The 26,238-nt window shown below is 30.9% G+C and overlaps 1 protein-coding gene across 2 annotated transcripts in view; it reads left to right on the top strand.

The window, feature by feature from the left end:
• LOC130896034 (Ig-like and fibronectin type-III domain-containing protein 1) overlaps positions 1-26,238 on the top strand; it is a 187,280-nt gene that overhangs the window by 106,861 nt on the left and 54,181 nt on the right. For both annotated transcript variants that reach the window (XM_057803788.1, XM_057803787.1), the window contains exon 3: positions 18,917-19,004. In XM_057803788.1, the coding sequence (XP_057659771.1) occupies positions 18,962-19,004 (43 nt within the window). In that variant the 5' untranslated portion in view covers positions 18,917-18,961. The remainder of the gene's footprint in view (positions 1-18,916; positions 19,005-26,238) is intronic.

Here is a 26,238-nt window from a genome sequence, read left to right as displayed (position 1 = left end):
TCGATGTAAAACATGTGCTGTGTACTGAATTCCTTCTTAGCCTCTAGTTTGATTTTTTATATACGAATACCTATGAACTAAGCTACGCTTGAATTTGAACTATAACGACATAAAAACTATAAATTACTATGCGGCACCTACTAAGCGGTTCTTATACCATAACCCTTAACGACCCCGAGCACTAGAAATTCAAGTAGTAAATTAAGCCCTACAGCTAAAAAGGTTACCCTTCTCATTATCTCAATTTGATCAAAATTTCCCTGAAAAGTCTTATAAACGTCATTTAAAAGTTGATATACGAACTTCTGGTGTTAAAATCTAAAAAGCTTTCGTGGTATGGAAATAACATTTTCAAATTTTTCAATTTAGTTTTGTTTGTATGAATCTTGAGCTGTATTTAGAGCGTTTCTACTCGATTGTATTTTGTGATAACTGAGAACTAATCAAGGGAATGAACAGATTGAAAAGTTGATAAATCAGTCGATGACCATGTTTAGTTCAAATGAAATGTATTCAGTCCATTTAACATAAATATTGTTGATGATCCTGTTGGGATAATAATGAAATTCGATTTTATAATTCATAAAAACGCTTGTTACCTCAACAGCTGCTCCTACTAATACGAAAACCCATTACGAGAACCAATAAAATGTTTTGTTATCAATAAACAAAATATTGCATTGTTTTCTACTGGTCAATACGCAAAAAGATGACTTCAGCAATAACAGAAAACCATTAAATGTCACTAAAGAAATTTTATTGTATATTTTTGGGTAATAATCCAATTGTTATATTTTTTAATCTCGATTTTAGTTCAGTTATTCAAGAAGAACGTGTCATAAAAATATTATAGTGGCAATTGTGGGAATAGAATCGCCTTTTAATATCCACCTCTCTCATATATTCGAAAAGATAAAACTTTTATTATACCATTATACAGGATATTGTTATTGTTTATTTATCATTGCTTTGGCATTCACTAAAAATAGAGAAGCAGTTTGAAATATGAAGCATTCATCATAAGACGTTTATAACACAAATATCATAAATTGTATATATATATATATCTCGCTGAGATTCTAATTGTTTTCGATTCTCCGAAAGTTTTTGTTTGAAATTCAACGAAAAGTATACTTGAAAATTCGTATAAAAAGCACGAAGCTTGTGAGATAAGCGAAACATTACTTTTCAAATCAACGGATTCATTATTTTTTCACTTCAAACGTGTGCATAAAAACCCTGAACTAATTGCCTCGTCTAAACAACAGGGGCCAGTACAATGCTGGTTTGTATACAAGACTGCAGCCAGGACTGGCTTCGTATAAATTCTGTTTTACTTATTGTTGACATAATTAAATTAATAATTCTTTAATAGGTTTATAAAAACTATTTTGTTTTAGATCTATTGGTTTTACAAGTTTTTCACGATTCGCTCATAATCTTAACTTATCTTACCACTCGTTGTGAGCCTTGATCTCGACAATTCGTTTCCATGGTTTGTTCTTCAACCAATATTCCCAATCGTCTCACATGAGTTTTAAATCTTCGTAAATTCGTTGAATCGGTTTTGGGGTTTACCACTTTTTCTATTGCTGTATATTCTTCGAATGTGGCCAAATCATTTCAACCTCTGGGCTCTAATGAATCGATGCTTTCTACGCCTAGTTTTTCATCGTTTTCTTCATTATTTCGAGTTCTCTTATTCCTCTCTATATATTGAACATCGCTGGGAAAAGTGTATAGAGCTTATAAATGACAAATAAATATAATTTTTACAAAATTTTTGTGTTTTGGTTATTGGGTCAAGTTTTTCTGAGACCATCCTCGTCTGTAACATCATAAGTAACCCTTTGGTACATCAACAGCAATTGCAACCTAACCAGATCGATTTCCGGGGTATTTTCAGGTAGAGATATTCATTCATATATAATAATTATACTTGATAATCTTATGTTGAGTTTTTAAATAGATTCATAATGAAAAAATATCAATTTGTGCCCGTAGGAAATTGTCAAAATTCGATGATTATAGTTCATTCCATTCTGATTTTATTTTCTTTCGTCCAAATGCTTCTCTTTTAGATACTGACACAAAACAAAACGACGCTCGTTATTTCCTTGGATAGCAATAAAAAAAACGACTTTTTTAATCTTATCTGTCATTGCCAGAAGAGGATTCGTAAGGCAGGTATTTATTTCAAATTTTATGTGTGTTTACCTCCGAATTCTGTTTCATTAAATCTGAACACGATTGCTTGAATTATCTGGAAAAATTAATCGTCCGACAATTCTAATTTTACTTTATATTTATATTTTTATAGATCATTAATCAATAAATCGAAAAAAATCCCAAAATCAAGAACATTTACAAGCATTAATATAAAATTTCTTGTTGTTCAAACTATGAAACATGATCCCAAATTAGATTTCGAAATTGAAGATTCGGGAAAATTGATGTATTAAGATTCATAACTCAATTATGCGAAATCATATATTCCGAACTTATGTATGATAATTTCGAATCGAGTAAGTTTATATATTGAAACCGCAAGTTTCAATACCGTCATATATGTTAAAGTTTCCGATTGCAAATTCCAATTCAACTATTAAGCAAATCGAATCGACCAATAATTCGAAGTAGCTGTCGAGGATATTCAGAACAGGTACCATGTTGTCACAAGTTGAATTATTGATATCGTGCGACCAAGAACGCGACTGAATATACGATTTTAAATATTGCATTACTCAATAAATCGTCTGACTTATACACAGATGGCGCTGTCAATGTTAAATCCATATGACGTTTAGGAAGCACCAACTTTCAAATGACATTTCGATTAGTCACAAAAAAGTGACAGCCATTTAAATGAAGCTTCTATTATTTTTAAAACAATTTCGAGTGTTAATTTATTGTTACTTCTTGATAAAAAATAGTGTACAAGCTAAGCAATGGCTTCAAAAGTGTTATCCGGACTCTATTTCATCTAAAAATACAATTTGTTATTAGTTGGATGGATTTAGATGTGGTTTTACAAACACAGATGATGGTGGACATTCTGGTCGTTCAATTGAGGTGATTATTGCAAAAAACATCAAAAAAATCCATTAATTGGTTATATCTAATCGTAAATTGAAATTGTGTTAGTTAGCTGAGGCCATAAAGATACTAGAAGGCAGTATGTTTGACCACAAGAAACCTAATCTCTATTTTCCACTTTTATTGATTCTCAATCATTGAAATCATAGTACAGGTGTCTACATTAAATAAGTCGTGTGATTTACACACAGATGGCGCTGACATTGTCAAATCCATATGACGTTTACGAAGTACCAACTTTTAAAAGGTTATGTGTGAAATTTTAAGACATTTCGAATAGACAGAAAAAAGTGACAGCCATTTGAGTGAAACTACTGTTATTTTAAAAAAATTACGTGTGTTAATCTATTATTGCTTCTTGATGAAAATAAAATACAGTACAAGCTCAGAAATGACTTTAAATATATTATACGGAATCTGCTCTATCGGAAAGAACTATTAGTTATTAGTTTGATGAATTTAAACGAGTTTGTACAGACATCAATGATGGATGAAGTTCTGGTTGTTCAATTGAGGTGGTTACTTAAAAAAACTTCAAAGAAGTCCTCAAATTGGTTATATCCAATCGTAAATTGAAATTGTGTGAGTTAGCTAAGGCCATAAAGATACTAGAAGACAGTATGTTCAACATTTTACCACAAGAAACCTATTTTCAAAGTGGGTGATCAAAAACAACGACGTGTTGATGATTTAGAGGAATGTTTAGACCTAATAAATCATATTTTTTGCGTCGATATGTGGCAATGGATGTAACAAGATTCAGAGCTTCCCTCCGGAATCAAAACGAGCTTCATCTGAATGGTGAACCACGTCCGAAGCGTCCAAAGGCACAACAGTCATCTGGGAAGGTTTATCGACTATTTCCAAAAGGAGGAATCAATAACGAATACTACATGAAGTTATTGGATAGTTTGAATGCGAAAATTAAGGTAAAACGGCATCGTATGTCGAAGAAAAAACCACTGTTTCAACCAAATGGGATGATTTTAAGTACTGAAAATTAGGTATATGAAAAATATTAACGCAGAAGACACACCTTGTATGAATCTTAGGAAATCCACGATTATAACCAACACACCAAAAGAAATCCAATTTTTCTGTTCTTAAGTCTTGATTTTTCTGCTATTCAGCAACTGAAGAAGTAGATGTCCAGCTTCTTGGGAAGTCTCCTTGAAGTTGGTTTTTTATCCTTTGCATATTTAGCATATCATTTCGATTTCGTGAATTTCATTGTATCCTGAATTTTCAGATTTTCTCTCATAGTTTCGCTTCTTATTTGATCTTTTTGGCACACTTTTCTAATAGATTTAGAAGTCTGCTGATGAATAGGTAATTTGTTATCTTTAATATCATAAAAGTGGATTCTATCTCAACCCGAATATAAAAATATCCACAACTTTCGAAGTTTTAGTACAAAAAAAAAATGTTTTTGAGTATCTTCAACTAGATTCCGTTCACGCGATGCTTTCAGGGCAAATCGCTCCCTTTTGTACCTTCTAGTTTTCACACACACGATTAAACTCTTGATCCTTACTTTGGTAGTTTAATTGTGAACTTTTTTCTTGTTGTTTAATCAGTTGAATTCGAGTTATGTATACAAAATAAAGTAGAAGAAACTAATTAACATACAAATCAACGCGCTACGTGATTGATTATCTCCAATAACAACATAAATTAAAATTCTAATAAAGCATTTATCTTTGTACGAGAAAATAAAAGTGACAAGAAAAAAAAAATAATGGGAAAGTAACTTCATAAAATGAAAGTTTCATTATCCACCATTCCAGACACAACTTCGAGCCGCTTTATAAGTACCTCGATTCATCACAAGGATTAAAACAAATATTTTAATTTGCCGACCATCCTGACTCTTCCTTTCAGGAAACGACTTCCCATAAATTTGCCGCAGCGACGAAATTCACCTATACACTGAAACGATTAATTTCAACTGTCACCATTACCTGCGCTACTTATCGCGATAAGAGAATAATGTCAATATTATAACATGCAGTTATTGATCTTTCAAAATCGCGTGACTTGTCACAGGGATCCTCAACGGCACACTTTGGTTAATTTTTACATAAACACGTGTAATTTAATCCGCAATTTCAAAGTGTCTTATTTTTATTAAGATTTGTTTTGGTTGTTTTCAATATCTATATTAAAATATCTTCCGTATTAATCGTTCTTCACCCATTCTCAAGGCCAAACGATATAAATGAGAATGGGAGAAGGAGGATGAATACGGAGGATGATATGATGGTATCTGATTTACACCAGCAATAACTACGAAAAAGTATGTTTAAAATATACATTTCTTCTTTCTTCTAGAGTAATTTCCGTGTCTTTTATTTAATCTTATTCCTCTATTTGCGACTGCCATCTTCATTTTTCTCTCCAGCTCCTCCTTCCTTTTTTTAAGTTCGTACTTCAAATATCTTCCGTATCAATCGTTCTCCACCCATTCTCAAGGCCAAACAATCTAAATGAGAATGGGAGAAGAAGGATGAATACGGAGGATCATATGATGATATCTGATTTACACTCAGCAATAATTGTCAGGATTTCGGACAGTAAGAAATTTGAAACTTCAGTTAAGTGTTTAAAATATACTTTTCTCCTTTCTTCTAAAGTAATTTCCGTGTCTTTTATTTAATCTTATTCCTCTATTTGCGACTGCCATCTTTATTTTTTCTCTCCAGCTCCTCCTTCCTTTTTTTAAGTTCGTACTTCAAATATCTTCCTTATTAATCGTTCTCCACCCATTCTCAAGGTCAAACAATCTAAATGAGAAGAATGGGAGAAGGAGGATGAATACGGAGTGATATGATGATATAAACATCAGACCTAGAGGGAGTAAAACTAATTAAATTTATATAAATCTGAGTTACACTCAGCAATAACTGTCAGGATTTCGGATAGTGAGAAATTTGAACCTGTAGTTACACTACGGAAAAGTACGTTTAAAATATACTTTTCTCCTTTCTTCTAAAGTAATTTCCGTGTTTTTCATTCAATCTTATTCCTCTATTTTCAACTTTCATCTTTATTTTTTTGTCTCCAACTCCTCCTTCCTTTTTTTAAGTTGATACTTCAAATATCTTCCTTATTAATGGTCCTCCACCCATTCTCAAGGCCAAACAATCTAAATGAGAAGAATGGGAGAAGGAGGATGAATACGGAGTGATATGATGATATAAACATCAGACCTAGAGGGAGTAAAACTAATTAAATTTATATAAATCTGAGTTACACTCAGCAATAACTGTCAGGATTTCGGATAGTGAGAAATTTGAACCTTCAGTTACACTACGGAAAAGTACGTTTAAAATATACTTTTCTCCTTCCTTCTAGAGTAATTTCCGTGTTTTTCATTCAATCTTATTCCTCTATTTTCAACTTTCATCTTTATTTTTTTGTCTCCAACTCCTCCTTCCTTTTTTTAAGTTGGTACTTCAAATATCTTCCTTATTAATGGTCCTCCACCCATTCTCAAGGCCAAACAATCTAAATGAGAAGAATGGGAGAAGGAGGATGAATACGGAGTGATATGATGATATAAACATCAGACCTAGAGGGAGTAAAACTAATTAAATTTATATAAATCTGAGTTACACTCAGCAATAACTGTCAGGATTTCGGATAGTGAGAAATTTGAGCCTGTAGTTACACTACGGAAAAGTACGTTTAAAATATACTTTTCTCCTTTCTTCTAAAGTAATTTCCGTGTTTCTCATTCAATCTTATTCCTCTATTTTCAACTTTCATCTTTATTTTTTTGTCTCCAACTCCTCCTTCCTTTTTTTAAGTTGGTACTTCAAATATCTTCCTTATTAATCGTTCTCCACCCATTCTCAAGGTCAAACAATCTAAATGAGAAGAATGGGAGAAGGAGGATGAATACGGAGTGATATGATGATATAAACATCAGACCTAGAGGGAGTAAAACTAATTAAATTTATATAAATCTGAGTTACACTCAGCAATAACTGTCAGGATTTCGGATAGTGAGAAATTTGAACCTTCAGTTACACTACGGAAAAGTACGTTTAAAATATACTTTTCTCCTTCCTTCTAGAGTAATTTCCGTGTTTTTCATTCAATCTTATTCCTCTATTTGCAACTGCCATCTTTATTTTTTCTCTCCAGCTCCTACTTCCTTTTTTTAAGTTCGTAGTTCAAAAATCTTCCTTATTAATCTCAAGGCCAAACAATCTGAACGAGAATGGGAGAAGAAGGATAAATAAGGAGGATGATACGAAGCACGAACTAACAAACATCCAGCATTCATTCCAGATCTTACACCTTCAGATAACTAGTTATTTAGATCTATAGCGAAATTTTTGCGAGGAAAAAATTGATTATAGAAAAGATGCAGCTTGCAGAACGTACCACAGAAAAACCTATTGAGGTTTTCTTTGTATATGATTATTTAAACGAAATGAATGTGTGACTTATATGTGATACAGCCTGTATAATATACATGTTTCTCGAGTGCATTATTATATTCGCAGCTATGTGAGCCATTTTTGAACGTTACTTTATTGTTTACAGCTTTCGAAGGAAAATTCCTCTCGAAATTCCGATATAAATTTTAAAAAAAAAAGCCAGACGTGAGTGTAATTTCGAAATAATTAAAATTTTATTTTCGTGCGTAGTGGAATTAAATACCCTACGGTGACAAAAAATTCGAACAACGAAAAGCGATTAATTAATAAAATAAAAAACAGATCTTTTGACACTTTATTTTTCTGAAAATAATCAAATTTTTAGCGATAACTGAAACACCGCAGAAAAAAATTATTAAATTGTTATTAATATGTAATAAACAAACAAAAACTTGTACTAGGACCAAGGATAAAGGATGTAGCTTCATATTACCATTATTAATGCAACAAAATTATTATTATTTTATAAAGAATTAAAACAATTTGAGGATATAAGGAAAGCCGATACGACTCCCGATTTATTAAAGGGTCTGTCAAGTTGTGGGAAAAATTAAATCCCTAATTTCACGTGAAAAAATCCACCATTTTAACCACGCTTTACCTGAAATGACCAGTTGAAAGTCAGCAGATAACGAACAAAAAGGTCCAAAATTATCGTTTCAATGAAACTCATATCAGTTGTATAAATGAAGGGTCTCCAGAAATTTATGAACCATGTCCAGGTAGCGAAATGTCCAGATTAATTTTCGTAGAAAATTAAATTTTCCATAGAACAAATAAATATGATCGCGTGGAAGATACAAAATTTTTGTTTGTACCGAGATGAACTGTAAGAATTTGAAATCTAATATGAAAAAGACATTAATCATTTATTTAATTTTAATTTTTAATTAAACATTTAATCAAGCAAAACCTTTAACCTCTGAAATTATTCGGGATTATTGTTCACCCCAAAGTTGGTATAAAACTTTTGAACGTTTTGGTAAGCTGTCAACGGATAACTACAAACTTATGTGGGTTCTTCAACGTTCTGCTGACTAGGATTAACAGAAAATACTCTAATCAGTTTCACCAATTCCAGATACTTTCTTTAAACGTCTAATGCTTTCTGCCTTCTGAAAAAGTGACTTTATTCTAAACCCTTACCAGGTATCTTCAAAATATGTAATTTGACCGCTTCAACCGTTTTTTTTTTATTTGACATTGCGTGTCAAACAAGGACTGTACGGTGGATGACCTGATTGGTTTCCTTGATTTTTTCGAACACTTTTGGCAAACAAATACTGGGGTACCAATCAGAATTGACCGTTCTACGTTGTTCTAATGAAACGGTGGTGTAATATACATTTATTTCGAAAAACTCGTGCACCAATTGCTTTGAAGTGCTTCGTGTGTTAATTTGGATTTGAAAGACTCACACAATCGATTGTTTATAGATCTAAGACGTCTTTCGAAATACCATGATTGAATTTTCTCGATATTTCTTTGCACCAAGCGACACGAGCTTTCTTTGATTGATTTTCAAATTATGGGACATCAAACGCGGTAAGAGGGTATGTCACGTTACGATTTTGGACGATTTTCATGAAATTCATCTTGTAGCGAAGTGCGGCCACGATTTCTTCCGGAAAACACAAGATTCGAGTTGGTGTTTAATCACCAAAAGTCGAAACGAGCCGATAGACTTACTAATTTTTGTTTAATCCACGTTTAAAATCATCGCGCGAACATGTTCATGATTCAAACCCATTTTTTGACCAAGATTTGATATATCCACCTTCGGTGTTTATTCCACAGATATAATTTTACTTCGATTCGAATAAATCGTGTTTTTTCGAATTTTACTTAATTCCTTCAACGTCTCCCACAGTTATTAAGAGGTTTCATAAAGATATAAAATTTCGTTTGAGTCTCTTAACTTCAGTTTCAAACTTTTCGAAATTTTTTCTGTCAACCCTTCTAATATCGATATAAAAGTTTCCTTTATTTCAGCAAGTGACGCTCATTATTCTCTGAGATAATTTATTACGCTCGAGAAGCTTTTAATAAAAATTAATTAAAAAGGTGATTAATCATTTTTTACATTCAATGTAATCACTACGTCATAAATAGAACTAATATGAACTAAATTTCAATCTTATTGCTTATTAATTGTTCTATATATGATTTTGTCGTGAATAAAAGTTTGAAATATGATGTATAGATGATGTTATATGTCAAAACGTAACTAGCAACCTTCGTTATGATGAAACGATGAGATTTATAGTGAAAAAACCAAGTATAAAATGTTGAAATATTGAAATATTACAGTTTAAACGTATTTTCAACTCATAAAAATTCGTAATGAGGTAGAAATCTAATATCTAACTTCCTTTGTCAGTAAAACTTCTTGATAGAGATTGTGAGAGGCAAAGAAAATGGTCGAGACTCACAACGACGCGTCGCGACGCTTCCATTTAAACGTTCCATTGTCTTTTTTATCGTCATTCTCACACGACTTTAGCAACTTTAATGAAAAACTAATTTTTGGATTAAGTTATCGGTAAAAATTCTCATCTACGACGTATTGTTACAAAATTTTATAGTTTTCATTTTACGAAGTGTACAAAAGCAAAGACGCCTGTTGAATATTTCATAGTGGAATTTCGTAATTTATACAAAAACCAATCTTCACCGCAATCAACGTTTAGAAGAGTACAAAGTTAATTACTATGTAGAAAATACTTTGAACTTAACCTAATTAACTGTGTATTATACACAGTGTTGTACTTGATAAATGACTAGTTATTAAGAACACCAAACATGTTTGCGAATATTATTTTACCTTCCTTAAATAAGATATTGAGATTTGGAAAAATGCTGAATAAAAGTCGTTATGTATTTCAGTATTTGAAAACTTCTTATTTTTGATATGGAAAAGCTGCTTGGAAGTAATTAAAAAAGATCCACGAAGTGATTTTGGATTTATTCGAAAATTCTTTTCCCATAGAAGATAAAATGTCACTGAAAATACATTTCCTCCAATCATAATTGGATAATTTCTTTAGAAACTTACGAATTATGATTAATAGACAAAGATTTAAAGATTTTTAAAGAACGTTTACGGGGATTTTGGGGTGATACAATGTTAGTTGACTTATAATAAGTAAAACTTGTACAAAAATCTATTAAAAAAGTCCAAAATCTGTGAATTTTATTTATTTTGTTATTATGAATCAAGTAATTTCAGCTTAGGAGATACAAAACCAAATTATTTCCCGTTAATATGATCATGCTTCAAGTTTAAGAAGTTCAACTAACAATTGATAAGTTTTCAAACGAAATTTTGATACTTTTGGAAATCTTGAAAAACTCAAACCGACTCATCTTATTTTCATTTTCTTGATGCATTTCAGTCTTTGAAAACAATAATTCTGGGAGAAAAACTAAAAGAGGGATCTATGAACTGTTTTTTGATATGGAAAAGCTGCTTGGAAGTCATTCAAGAAGATTCACGAAGATATTTCGGATTTATTCAAAAATTCTCCTTCCATCAAAAACAATATTTCACTGAAAATACATTCACTATAATTATAATTGAATATTGTCTTCAGAAACTCAATAATTATGATTAATAAACAAAGGGGGTGTTTTCCTTGAGATTTCAAGATTTTTAAACAACGTATTCGAGGATTTTGGGGTGATACAATGTTAGTTGACTTATAATAAGTAAAACTTTTGAAAAAATCTATGAAAAAAGTCCAAAATCTGTGAATTTTATTTATTTTGTTATTATGAATCAAGTAATTTCAGCTTAGGAGATACAAAACCAAATTATTTCCCGTTAATATGATCATGCTTCAAGTTTAAGAAGTTCAACTAACAATTGATAAGTTTTCAAACGAAATTTTGATACTTTTGGAAATCTTGAAAAACTCAAACCGACTCATCTTATTTTCATTTTCTTGATGCATTTCAGTCTTTGAAAACAATAATTCTGGGAGAAAAACTAAAAGAGGGATCTATGAACTGTTTTTTGATATGGAAAAGCTGCTTGGAAGTCATTCAAGAAGATTCACGAAGATATTTCGGATTTATTCAAAAATTCTCCTTCCATCAAAAACAATATTTCACTGAAAATACATTCACTATAATTATAATTGAATATTGTCTTCAGAAACTCAATAATTATGATTAATAAACAAAGGGGGTGTTTTCCTTGAGATTTCAAGATTTTTAAACAACGTATTCGAGGATTTTGGGGTGATACAATGTTAGTTGACTTATAATAAGTAAAACTTTTGAAAAAATCTATGAAAAAAGTTCAAAATTTGTAATTTTTAGTTATTTTGTTATTGTTAATCAAGTAATTTTAGCTTAGGAGGTACAAAAACAAAATATTTCCCGTTAATATGATCATGCTTCAAGTTTAAGTAGTTCAATTAACAATTGATAAGTTTTCAAACGAAATTTTGATACTTTTGGATATCTTCAAAACCTCAAACCGACTCGTCTCATTTTCATTTTCTTGTAGCGTTTTTGTGAAAATGCTAAACAAAAGTCGTGATGAATTTCAGTCTTTGAAAACAATAATTCTGGGAGAAAAACTAAAAGAGGGATCTATGAACTGTTTTTTGATATGGAAAAGCTGCTTGGAAGTCATTCAAGAAGATTCACGAAGATATTTCGGATTTATTCAAAAATTCTCCTCCCATAAAATATAATATGTCACTGAAAATACATTTACTGTAATCATAATTGAATACTGTCTTCAGAAACTCGATAATTCTGATTAATAGTCAAAGGGGGTGTTTTCTTTGAGATTTCAAGATTTTTAAACAACGTTTTCGAGGATTTTGGGGTGATACAATGTTAGTTGACTTATAATAAGTAAAACTTTTGAAAAAATCTATGAAAAAAGTTCAAAATTTGTAATTTTTAGTTATTTTGTTATTGTTAATCAAGTAATTTTAGCTTAGGAGGTACAAAAACAAAATATTTCCCGTTAATATGATCATGCTTCAAGTTTAAGTAGTTCAATTACCAATTGATAAGTTTTCAAACGAAATTTTGATACTTTTGGATATCTTCAAAACCTCAAACCGACTCGTCTCATTTTCATTTTCTTGTAGCGTTTTTGTGAAAATGCTAAACAAAAGTCGTGATGAATTTCAGTCTTTGAAAACAATAATTCTGGGAAAAAAACTAAAAGAGGGAGCTATTACCGGTTATTTGATAAGGAAAAGCTGCTTGGAAGTCATTCAAAAAGATTCACGAAGAGATTTTGGATTTATTCAAAAATTCTCCTTCCATCAAATACAATATTTCACTGAAAATACATTCAGTGTAATTATAATTGAATATTGTCTTCAGAAACTCAATAATTATGATTAATAGACGAAGGGGGTGTTTTTCTTGAGATTTCAAGATTTTTAAACAACGTTTTCGAGGATTTTGGGGTGATAATAATTAAAACTTGTACAAAAAACTATGAGAAAAATCCAAAATTTGTAATTTTTAGTTATTTTGTTATTGCTAATCAAGTAATTTTAGCTTAGGAGGTACAAAACCAAATTATTTCCCGTTAATATGATCATGCTTCAAGTTTAAGTAGTTCAATTAGCAATTGATAAGTTTTCAAAAGAAATTTTGATACTTTTGGATATCTTCAAAACCTCAAACCGACTCGTCTCATTTTCATTTTCTTGTAGCGTTTTTGTGAAAATGCTAAACAAAAATTGTGATGCATTTGGGTCTTTGAAAACAATAATTCTGGGAGAAAAACTAAAAGAGGGAGCTATTACCGGTTATTTGATAAGGAAAAGCTGCTTGGAAGTCATTCAAAAAGATTCACGAAGAGATTTTGGATTTATTCAAAAATTCTCCTTCCATCAAATACAATATTTCACTGAAAATACATTCACTGTAATCACAATTGAATATTGTCTTCAGAAACTCAATAATTATGATTAATAGACGAAGGGGGTGTTTTTCTTGAGATTCCAAGATTTTTAAACAACGTTTTCGAGGATTTTGGGGTGATAATAATTAAAACTTGTACAAAAAACTATGAGAAAAATCCAAAATTTGTAATTTTTAGTTATTTTGTTATTGCTAATCAAGTAATTTTAGCTTAGGAGGTACAAAACCAAATTATTTCCCGTTAATATGATCATGCTTCAAGTTTAAGTAGTTCAATTAGCAATTGATAAGTTTTCAAAAGAAATTTTGATACTTTTGGATATCTTCAAAACCTCAAACCGACTCGTCTCATTTTCATTTTCTTGTAGCGTTTTTGTGAAAATGCTAAACAAAAATTGTGATGCATTTGGGTCTTTGAAAACAATAATTCTGGAAGAAAAACTAAAAGAGGGAGCTATTACCGGTTATTTGATAAGGAAAAGCTGCTTGGAAGTCATTCAAAAAGATTTACGAAGATATTTCGGATTTATTCAAAAATTCTCCTTCCATCAAATACAATATTTCACTGAAAATACATTCACTATAATTATAATTGAATATTGTCTTCAGAAACTCAATAATTATGATTAATAAACAAAGGGGGTGTTTTCCTTGAGATTTCAAGATTTTTAAACAACGTATTTGAGGATTTTGGGGTGATACAATGTTAGTTGACTTATAATAAGTAAAACTTTTGAAAAAATCTATGAAAAAAGTCCAAAATCTGTGAATTATAGTTATTTTGTTATTGTTAATCAAGTAATTAGCTTAGGAGGTACAAAAACAAAATATTTCCCTTTAATATAATCATGCTTCAAGTTTAAGTAGTTCAATTAGCAATTGATAAGTTTTCAAAAGAAATTTTGATACTTTTGGATATCTTCAAAACCTCAAACCGACTCGTCTCATTTTCATTTTCTTGTAGCGTTTTTGTGAAAATGCTAAACAAAAATTGTGATGCATTTGGGTCTTTGAAAACAATAATTCTGGGAGAAAAACTAAAAGAGGGAGCTATTACCGGTTATTTGATAAGGAAAAGCTGCTTGGAAGTCATTCAAAAAGATTCACGAAGAGATTTTGGATTTATTCAAAAATTCTCCTTCCATCAAAAACAATATTTCACTGAAAATACATTTACTGTAATCATAATTGAATATTGTCTTCAGAAACTCGATAATTCTGATTAATAGTCAAAGGGGGTGTTTTCCTTGAGATTTCAAGATTTTTAAACAACGTATTCGAGGATTTTGGGGTGATACAATGTTAGTTGACTTATAATAAGTAAAACTTTTGAAAAAATCTATGAAAAAAGTTCAAAATCTGTGAATTATAGTTATTTTGTTATTGTTAATCAAGTAATTTTAGCTTAGGAGGTACAAAAACAAAATATTTCCCGTTAATATGATCATGCTTCAAGTTTAAGTAGTTCAATTAACAATTGATAAGTTTTCAAACGAAATTTTGATACTTTTGAAAATTTTCAAAACCTCAAACCGACTCATCTCATTTTTTTGTTCTTGTAGCGTTTTGCAAGTTCAAAAACACAACTTGTAGTGACTAGAAATCAGCTAATTAGATGTATAGTCGTGAAGCAGGTTCCATAGTCATGTATCGATACAAAAAATTTTATATTTCGTCTTAATATTTCTAAATCATTAATTTTTTTGTTCCTTTGTAATGAGACGTTACACTCAATTATAAAGTAGATTTTACTGTTCCAAATAGTATATTTTACAATTATATTCAAATATTTGTCTCAATTTGAATTTTTTATAGTGTAGTTTTTATTGTTTTGAACGTCGTTTTTGTTAAGAATTCTCCAATTTCTACTTTGTATCGAAGTGCATATACTTTGAATGAATTTATTAAATATCTGTATTTTCATATTGTTTCATCTGAATAAATATACAAAGAAAATCGTTTTATTTTTGTTTTGTATCTTCAATAAAGTTCCATTTTCAAATTCTGCTTTCCCTGAATAAATACAGATAAAAACACAATAAAGAAACTTTAATATTTTCGGAGACGTCCCAACAGCAAATATTACGTCATACGAAAATGTTTTATTCATAAAACTAATACCATTTTTCATTTAACGCGGAAAAATAATTTTTCAATATAACAATTTCATAATAAAAAAGTCTTTTTTTGTGGGTTTCCACTACCGATTTTCACAATATGAGAAAATTCGTACTCGTAATAAAATATGGTAGTTGGACATCTTGATGAATGATATCTCCATTTGTCATTCAATATACATTTATGTGAAAGTGATCTTTATCTAATTGAACCTTTACAGGGAAAATCATCAATCTAACTAAAGCTGATGAAGAAAAACTTAACACCTTCGAAAAGAAAATAATAAAAAAGAGTCTAAACATGCAAGGGACTTCAAGGGAGTTGAAGAAAAAAAAATGTGGATTGACTCACCACAGGAAGTAAATCAAAGAGCTATTTCTTCTTCTTTTTAGTATTATGGTATTAAAAGTACGATTCTTAAATTTCTATCTAAATAGATTGTGACATTTACGATTTATTTTTTAAATCTTTTTGGCCCTATCTATGGAAAAAAAACTGCTGACGAATTTTAGAAATGCCTTTGATATAAAACGCGGGTATCTGTATAATGAAAAACTAATTTTCTTTTGTCCCATTCTCATTTTATATATACGGGGAAAATAGCGCGTCATAGCAATAATACGCGGTGATAAAATTTCATTTCATGTTTTCTGGATTTTTCCAAGTTTCTCTTTGACTTTCATTCTGTTTTTAGGGAAACGGAACATGTTGAATGCAATTAATGCCCGGTGACTAACCCATATCTCTTCTTTTGTTCAACATACCACGAATTACATTTTACAACAAAATTTTTTTATAAATGAAGTTCTTGAGGGAAAGCTTCTAATTACAAACTCACAGTTAGTTGGGTGTATTTTTGAAATGAAAACTTTTGAACTACATACAGGTTGTAATCCAGTATTTTGGAGAGAAAGTCGTTTATTCTATAGATAAAATGATAGAAATAATGAGAAAAATTTGGATTTATTGCAATTGAATAACTCAAAACTCTACTTAGAATCATCATTCCATTTTTTATTGTGAGCTCACGCGATATCCATTACGAACAATTTCTTGCATACTCAAATATACAATCACGATTTTTTTTATGTTTCTGTATTGTTTAAGCCTAGCAAATCACTTCTCAAAAGTTGGTTTCCCTGGAACAAAGTTTATCAAGCCTAACTTTAGCTCCAGTAGTATCTTTTCGCCAAAAAAATTGAATCAAACGATTCTTTTTGAATCATTTTTTCAAACTAACAAAACTCTCAAACTTATTTTATAACAGCTATCAAATTTGTAGACTTGTCTTTTGAAGGTTTGTCTGTTAATGGTGGTTTACAGAAAGGATTGTTAAAATACAAAATATTCCGTGGCTTGATGCAACAAATTCGGGAATGGGTAGATGACATGGAAAAAATTTTCTCATACGACCCCTTGTTTTTGAGTTATACGCCTTCGAAGTTCATGACCAATGGTTAACTTTTACAGGAACAAACTGTATCAATTTTTCAACAAAAACGTATTCTTTGTTTAACTAGATACAATTTATGGTTTAGAACTGTTCGCCATAAAGATATATTATGGAAAAAATGAGCATAAATTTTAAATTTTATATATTAAAAAAATGGATGATTTCCATTCCGAGTCCGTTCAGGCGTTCTGCCCAACCGATTTGCTTAATTTTTTTTTCAATGAAAGGTATTGATGCACAGATCAGCCATGAACCATCGGATTTCATGTAATTTTCATCATTATCAAGTTATATTCAAATGCCTGTACATTATTTATGGGAGTTTTTCACATACACATGTTCTATCCTCAATATCTCAGGTTCTATTCAAGATAGAGACTTCGTTTTGGTTTAAGAACACTTCCTGAAACACCCTCTTTCTTTTGAGTTTTTGAACATTTAAATCGGTTGAGTTGGAGAGGAGCTAGGCGCGGACATTCAATGTGGAGTTATGGATTTTTGTAGGTTTTTGGCAATTTTTCTACATTCAAAGATCTATATCTCAGGTTCTATTCAAGATAGAGACTTCGTTTTGGTTTAAGAACACACACTGAACTACCTTCTTTCTTTTGAGTTGTTGGACAGTTAAATCGGTTGAGTTGGAGAGGAGCTAGTCGCGGACATTCAATGTGGAGTTATGGATTTTTGTAGGTTTTTGGCAATTTTTCTACATTCAAAGATCTATATCTCAGGTTCTATTCAAGATAGAGACTTCGTTTTGGTTTAAGAACACACACTGAACTACCTTCTTTCTTTTGAGTTGTTGGACAGTTAAATCGGTTGAGTTGGAGAGGAGCTAGGCGCGGACATTCAATGTGGAGTTATGGATTTTTGTAGGTTTTTGGCAATTTTTCTACATTCAAAGATCTATATCTCAGGTTCTAATATAGATACAGAGTTCGTTTTGGCTTAAGAACACTCGCTGAAACACCTTCTTTCTTTTGAGTTTTTGAACACCTGAATCGATTGAGTTGGAGAGGAGCTAGGCGCGGACATTCAATGTGGAGTTATGGATTTTTGTAGGTTTTTGGCAATTTTTCTACATTCAAAGATCTATATCTCAGGTTCTAATATAGATACAGAGTTCGTTTTAGTTTAAGAACACTCGATGAAGCACCTTCTTTCTTCTGAGTTTTTGAACACTCAAATCGGTTGAGTTGGAGAGGAGCTAGGCGCGGACATTCAATGTGGAGTTATGGATTTTTGTAGGTTTTTGGCAATTTTTCTACATTCAAAGATCTATATCTCAGGTTCTAATATAGATACAGAGTTCGTTTTAGTTTAAGAACACTCGATGAAGCACCTTCTTTCTTCTGAGTTTTTGAACACTCAAATCGGTTGAGTTGGAGAGGAGCTAGGCGCGGACATTCAATGTGGAGTTATGGATTTTTGTAGGTTTTTGGCAATTTTTCTACATTCAAAGATCTATATCTCAGGTTCTAATATAGATACAGAGTTCGTTTTAGTTTAAGAACACTCGATGAAGCACCTTCTTTCTTCTGAGTTTTTGAACACTCAAATCGGTTGAGTTGGAGAGGAGCTAGGCGCGGACATTCAATGTGGAGTTATGGATTTTTGTAGGTTTTTGGCAATTTTTCTACATTCAAAGATCTATATCTCAGGTTCTAATATAGCTACAGAGTTCGTTCTTTTCTATTATAATGATTTTTGATACTTATTTAATGGATTCGATGCGAGCGAAGCCGCTTGTACAAGCTAGTATTTATTAAAAACTCTTATAGGACGTATTAAAACACAATATTTCTAATTGAACTGCATACTTTGGAAAATCGTGTTACTTACATGAGGAAATAATTGAAACGTAGAAAATTGTCACTAATAGAATAAATTTATTTTCTAGGCTGAATATTTCACCTGCTGGGGTCCTCAATTAGCAAGATTCGCAATGCTTCTATTAGTTTACCTAGCCGCCCTCAATTTAGCACTAGGTAAGTAGTAATTATTTTCCATAGATTTCTATCTCCAGCTCGAAATTTTCACGTTCTGTATAAGAAATATTCAAATAGATACAAATCTTTATAAATATCATGTAAAATCAACTTTTCTCAGCTTATTCAAAAGTAAGTATCTACAAGGATATTCTAAAATGCCAATATGGGTGAAAAATCTATTCCTAGACCAAATGGGAAATATTACATTGGAATAATGGAATGGAATGGAATAATAATTGATTTGACAATATATTCGTGAGAGTTTTCTGGATAAATATATAAATTTGACATAGTTGTAATGACATCATTTAGACGTAGTTTCAAAATTTCACTATTTACGTTAACCTGCACACAATCAATGGCTTTTTTACAGTTTTCCCTCATCCACTAATGATTTTCCGTTGACCAATAGTAAAAATTTTTCCTATAACAATCACATCTTCTAATTTGATATTAATATTTCAACTTATATCGAAATCGTCTGCATTTAATGCTTCAAATTTGCTGTTTCGTGATTTTTTTTAGGAAATTTGAGTTTCATTTGGCTTTTCAAAGATACGTTTTGTTTTGAAAAGCGATGACGCAAGTTACAAACATTATAAAATGAAGTGACGGCTCATTTATATTAGAAAACATCCTCCTTCAAACCGACATCTATTTAGTAGGGACGTAGAAAGCTAAAACTTTTTTTTGAATTAATGATTTAATTAGTAATTCGGCCAAAACAGTCCACGTTTTAATTCCCCATTGTTAAAGTTCTAACTCCTGTATTGTATCAACGTCTCTATTCACTAGTATACCATTTATAGTCTAGAAAGGGTTACTGTAAACAATCCCACGACAATTCAATTATAAACTTAATTCTGTTTCCGTCTAATAAAAGCTGAGATTCAAATGGGCTACTGTAGTAAATACACGCGTTTTTCACTACAAAGAATTAGGAATTTGTTAGTAGTTTCATTAACAAACTTAATCTCTATTTTCCTCTTTTATTGATTCTCATTCATTGAAATCATAGTACAGGTGTCTACATTAAATAAGTCGTGTGATTTACTCACAGATGGCGCTGACATTGTCAAATCCGTATGACGTTTACGAAGTACCAACATTTAAAAGGTTATGTGTGAAATTTTACGACATTTCGATTAGACAGAAAAAAGTGACAGCCATTTAAGTAAAACTACTGTTATTTTCAAAAAAATTACGTGTGTTAATTTATTATTGCTTCTTGATGAAAATAAAATACAGTACAAGCTCATAAATGACTTTAAATATATTATACGGAATCTGCTCTATCGGAAAGAACTATTAGTTATTAGTTTGAAGAATTTAAACGTGGTTGTACAGACACCAATGATGGATGAAGTTCTGGTTGTCCAATTGAGGTGGTTACTTCAAAAAACTTCAAAGAAGTCCTCAAATTGGTTATATCCAATCGTAAATTGAAATTGTGTGAGTTAGCTAAGGCCATAAAGATACTAGAAGACAGTATGTTCAACATTTTACCACATAAACCTATTTTCAAAGTGGATGATCAAAAACAACGACGTGTTGATGATTTAGAGGAATGTTTAGACCTAATAAATCATATTTTTTGCGTCGATATGTGGCAATGGATGTAACAAGATTCAGAGCTTCCCTCCGGAATCAAAACGAGCTTCATCTGAATGGTGAACCACGTCCGAAGCGTCCAAAGGCACAACAGTCATCTTGAAAGGTTCATCAACTATCTCCAAAAGGTAGAAACAATCAATAGTGAATGCAGAAATAGAAAAAACGTATTAATATGCTTCGGAAAGTAACAGATGTAACGTATCTGGAAACGAGAACGCAAAGATCTGAAGATGAAACAAAAAACTTTACAAAAAAAAGATATTGAACAGCGTTAACGTCTCGAAATGTGAGAATGAGGCATGCATCCAGATGTTATCTGAAAAATAAAGATCTAGCAGAAATAAATGATAAAGAAATAGTAGAAGACGTGGAAAGTCTTCTGAAGGGAGACACTGTGCACAAAAACAACTTGGGCTGGAAAAGCACGAAGCAGTATCATAGAAAAAGAAGATTTACAATTTACTGTCTTCAATTATCTAATTAGGGAATCAATATTCATGTATGAGCTTCGTATTTATGCCAGTAATTATTAATTGTATTAAATATATTTAAACTAATATTGGGGATTGAATTATGTACTCATTGATAAACTAATACAAAGCTGTATTGAATCGTAATATTTAGTGATTAGTTATCGAGCGAATTTGCATTATTAAGTCATACGTGGAGGAAAATTTGTTAATTAAGTATTTAAAAAATGATTTCCCACGGAAAACAGATAATGAAAATCGGTTATACATCCTCTAGGACAACAGTCTTTCCAGAAATGTTAACATCTTATTTGTATCCCGAATTCGGGATATAAACGTAAATTACATAGTTCCAATTAACTATGCAGATCAATTAATCACTCACACGGTCATGAATATCTAGTCGCCAATTAAATCTTGAACAATACACGATGTTAGCAAAACGTCGAAACATAGAGAGGTAAATTGTAAGTATTTAGTCGATAAAACCGGAAGCGCAACCATTAAGTGAATGGCACAGTCGATTTGGCGATTCATCGAACAAAAAAAAATGATAACAGGAAATGGAATAATTGTTGGGATTTGTGTGAAATAAAAATTCGGGAATAAACGGAAAAAGGGATTAATGGATCAGGTTTTATTCAGATGATTGGTATAGTTAACTAAAAAACAGCTGCTACTCGTAGTAGATTTAGGAAGAACCAAATAATCATTATTTTTCGTGCAACTGTGTATATCTTTATCGTATCTACTAGAATTACTATTCGATTTATATGGACATTTTTGAGAATTAGTTTTTGAAGTATCAAATTTGCGTCTTTACGTTCTTACCAAACATGTAAGAACTTTCTAAACTATTCTAGAAATTTTGGGATCGTTTCAGAAGTCCTCATTTGTTAAAAAAGTACAGAAATATTATAATTCCATATTTTCCCAACTCACTTCCACCCACCGCGATCAAACTCCCTTACTATGACCTGAAAACCAAGGGGTATTTACCACCCCAACGAGAAGTCGATTTGGGTTGATGGTGCCTTTCATATATATTTTATATCATAGATTGCAGTCATTTTAGAATGTTCCAGATCATTCCAGTAATTTCTAGAATTTTCTAGAACATTCTAAATTTATTATAATAGTTTTATATATTTTAGAACTTTCTAAGCAATTCTAGAAATTTTGGGATCGTTTCATAAGTCCTCGTTTGTTAAAAAAGTACAGAAATATTATAATTCCATATTTTCCCAACTCACTTCCACCCACCGCGATCAAACTCCCTTACTACGACCTGAAGACCAAGGGGTATTCACCACCCCAACGAGAAGTCGATTTGGGTTGGTGGTGCCTCTCCTATATATTTTATATCATAGATTGCAGTCATTTTAGAATATTCCAGATCATTCCAGTAATTTCTAGAATTTTCTAGAACATTCTAAATTTATTATAATAGTTGTTTATATTTTAAAACTTTCTAAGCAATTCTAGAAATTTTCAGATCGTTTCAGAAGTCCTCATTTGTTAAAAAAAGAGAGAAATATATGTTTTCACATTTTCTGCCACCCAGCGCGATTAAACTCCCCTACTATGACCTGGAGACCAAGGGGTATTTACCACTCAACGGGAAGTTTATTGGGGTTGGTGGTGATAGACGAAAACGTGTCTTCACGTACTAATAAAGCATTTATAGAATTATGTGAACAGATTATTCAGTGCGTTACTAAATAGATGAAAAGACAGAAGATTGATTTCTAATTTGATTATGTCTGGGAATTTTCAACAACAAACCTATTTTTCTGGAAAATAAAGTGTCTTTTACGTGGAAAATATAATAAAAAGTATTCGGGAATCAACATCACCATTCTCTGTGAATTTTTATAATTATGCTGAGTGATTTATGAATTGAAACAACTGACGTATATCTATTAATTTCATCATAATCATCTTTTTGTTTATAATAAATGATTTCTGTCGTAAATAATCTCAGTACTTTGATTGCTTGCAGTATTTAGAGCTGAACCTTAAAAAAATTAACCAAACCGAGCACATAGTATTTGATTATATATACTAAATTCTACTAAATATTTTTTTTAAATTTTTGTGTATGCGACGTAGACGGAACCACCAAAATTTTAATTATTGGGTACAAATTTATTTTTTATTCATTAGACTCACTCTGAAATAGCCAAACATGAACGTAGTTTCTCTTCTATATTTCTATAGTTTCAAGTGGAAAATAATTTCACGCTGGGGGTAGCGAAACACATAATACGGTTCTTGTGAGGGTCCGAAACTAGCAAAGCGCAGACCTAATTTGAATAGGATAATGATCGGAATGCCGTTAACCAAATTTTGAACTAGAATTTTGTGTGATATATATCACGAGGATTAATTCAATTGTTGCTTTACTAAAAATTGTTTCGCAACAATTTTACTGACGTATGTTCTCGCTAATGTGATAATTAGAAAAGTATATCAATTACTAATGTTAGCTAACGACATATTATGAAAATTAAGTTTGTAGTTGAAAGTTCGTAGAGTTGGAATTGAGTAGAGGCTATGTGTAATTAGAAACGATATAGTTTAAATGTTGAATAACTAGTTTCCGAAGTTTAACTTTTCGGTTAGGTATGTAACGAAGTTGATTTATGATCGCTGATTGAGGCCAATTCAGTGGTGATTGAGGAACGATTTTGAAAAATCTGTTATCATTGACAATAGTATTTTTCTAAAGTACTAACAAGTACCTAGAGAAAATGAAGTGAAAACTATGGGAAACTCATGGAAACCAATAGTGGAATTGAGAGGAAATTAATGGGAATCGATTAGAATAAATGGATATTGATGAAGGTTTATGGAGAAGTGAAAAAAAATCGATGGTTTTGATGAAAATCGATGAAATCATGAGGAAAAGCAAAGAAAACTGCATAAAAATCAAGAAAGCTGAAGAAAAACATTGTTTTTGGAATAAGTACTAACGAAAATGGATTAAACTCGATAAATGTCAAAGAAAATTTATGAGAAAATGATGAAAAATTATTGAAAAGCAAATAGAACCGTAGAAAACTTAAGAAAGCTAACAAAAACTAATGAGAATCAGATAGAAACTAATCAATATCGAGGTAAATCAGTGGATATTGATGAAAGTTTTATGGCAACATGAAAATAATCAATTGGTATTGATGAAAACGATGAAAGCATGAGAAAAAGCAAAGAAAACTGTAAAAAATTCGAAAAAGCTGAAGAAAACCATTGAGTTTGAAATAAGTACTAACGAAAATGGATGAAACTTGATAAATACCAAAGCAAATTCACGAGAAAATGATGAAAAATCAATGAAAATCAAGTAAAACCGTACAAAACTTAAGAAAGCTAATAAAAACTAATGAGAATCAGATAGAAACTATCCAATATCGAGGGAAATAAATGGATGTTGATGAAAATTTTATGGCAACGTGAAAATAATCAATTTGTATTAATGAAAATCGATGAAAGCATGAGAAAAAGCAAAGGAAACTGCAGAAAATTCGAGAAAGCTGAAGAAAACCATTGAGTTTGAAATAAGTACTAACGAAAATTGAGAAAACTCGATAAATGTCAAAGAAAATTTATGAGAAAATGATGAAAAATCATTGAAAAGCAAATAAAACCGCAGAAAACTTAAGAAAGCTAACAAAAACTAATGAGAATCAGATAGAAACTAATCAATATCGGGGTAAATCAGTGGATATTGATGAAATTTTTATAGCAACATGAAAATAATCAATTGGTATTGATGAAAATCGATGAAAGCATGAGAAAAAGCAAAGAAAACTGCAGAAAACTCGAGAAAGCTGAAGAAAACCATTTAGTTTGAAATAGGTACTAACGGAAATGGATGAAACTCAAAGGGTATAGACGAAAATTGATAGAAACATGGAGAGTTATCAACGCATATTGATGAAAATTCATTAGAAAATTGTGAAAAATCAATAAAACGCAATTAAACCACTAGAAAACTTGAGAAAGCCAAACGAAAACTAATAAGAATTAGATGAAAACTAACCGAAATCGAAGAGAATCAATGGAGATTGATGAAAGTTTATGGAAACTTGATAAAATTCAATTAATATAGATGAGAATTCATAAAATATGAGGAAAAATCTATGAAATCATCAGGAAAAGCAAAGAAAACTGCATAACAATCAAGAAAGCTGAAGAAAAACATTGAGTTTGAAATAAGTACTAACGAAAATGGATGAAACTCGATGAATGTCAAAGAAAATTTATGAGAAAATGATGAAAAATCATTGAAAAGCAAATAAAACCGTAGAAAACTTAAGGAAGCTAACAAAAACTAATGAGAATCTGATAGAAACTAATTAATATCGAGGTAAATCAGTGGATATTGATGAAAATCGATGAAAGCATGAGAAAAAGCAAAGAAAACTGCAGAAAACTCGAGAAAGCTGAAGAAAACCATTTAGTTTGAAATAGGTACTAACGGAAATGGATGAAACTCAAAGGGTATAGATGAAAATTGATAGAAACATGGAGAGTTATCAACGAATATTGATGAAAATTCATTAGAAAATTGTGAAAAATCAATAAAACGCAATTAAACCACTAGAAAACTTGAGAAAGCCAAACGAAAACTAATAAGAATTAGATGAAAACTAACCGAAATCGAAGAGAATCAATGGAGATTGATGAAAGTTTATGGAAACTTGATAAAATTCAATTAATATAGATGAGAATTCATAAAATATGAGGAAAAATCTATGAAATCATCAGGAAAAGCAAAGAAAACTGCATAACAATCAAGAAAGCTGAAGAAAAACATTGAGTTTGAAATAAGTACTAACGAAAATGGATGAAACTCGATGAATGTCAAAGAAAATTTATGAGAAAATGATGAAAAATCATTGAAAAGCAAATAAAACCGCAGAAAATTCAAGAAAGCTAACAGAAACTAATGAGAATCAGATAGAAACTAATCAATATCGGGGTAAATCAGTGGATATTGATGAAATTTTTATGGCAACATGAAAATAATCAATTGGTATTGATGAAAATCGATGAAAGCATGAGAAAAAGCAAAGAAAACTGCAGAAAACTCGAGAAAGCCAAACGAAAACTAATAAGAATTAGATGAAAACTAATAAGAATTA

Source organism: Diorhabda carinulata, chromosome 6, assembly GCF_026250575.1.
Source record: "Diorhabda carinulata isolate Delta chromosome 6, icDioCari1.1, whole genome shotgun sequence".
In the NCBI taxonomy this organism is placed as follows: domain Eukaryota; kingdom Metazoa; phylum Arthropoda; class Insecta; order Coleoptera; family Chrysomelidae; genus Diorhabda; species Diorhabda carinulata.
The sequence above is the reverse complement of the archived record's forward strand: the minus strand, read 5'-3'. Positions and strand labels throughout refer to the sequence as shown.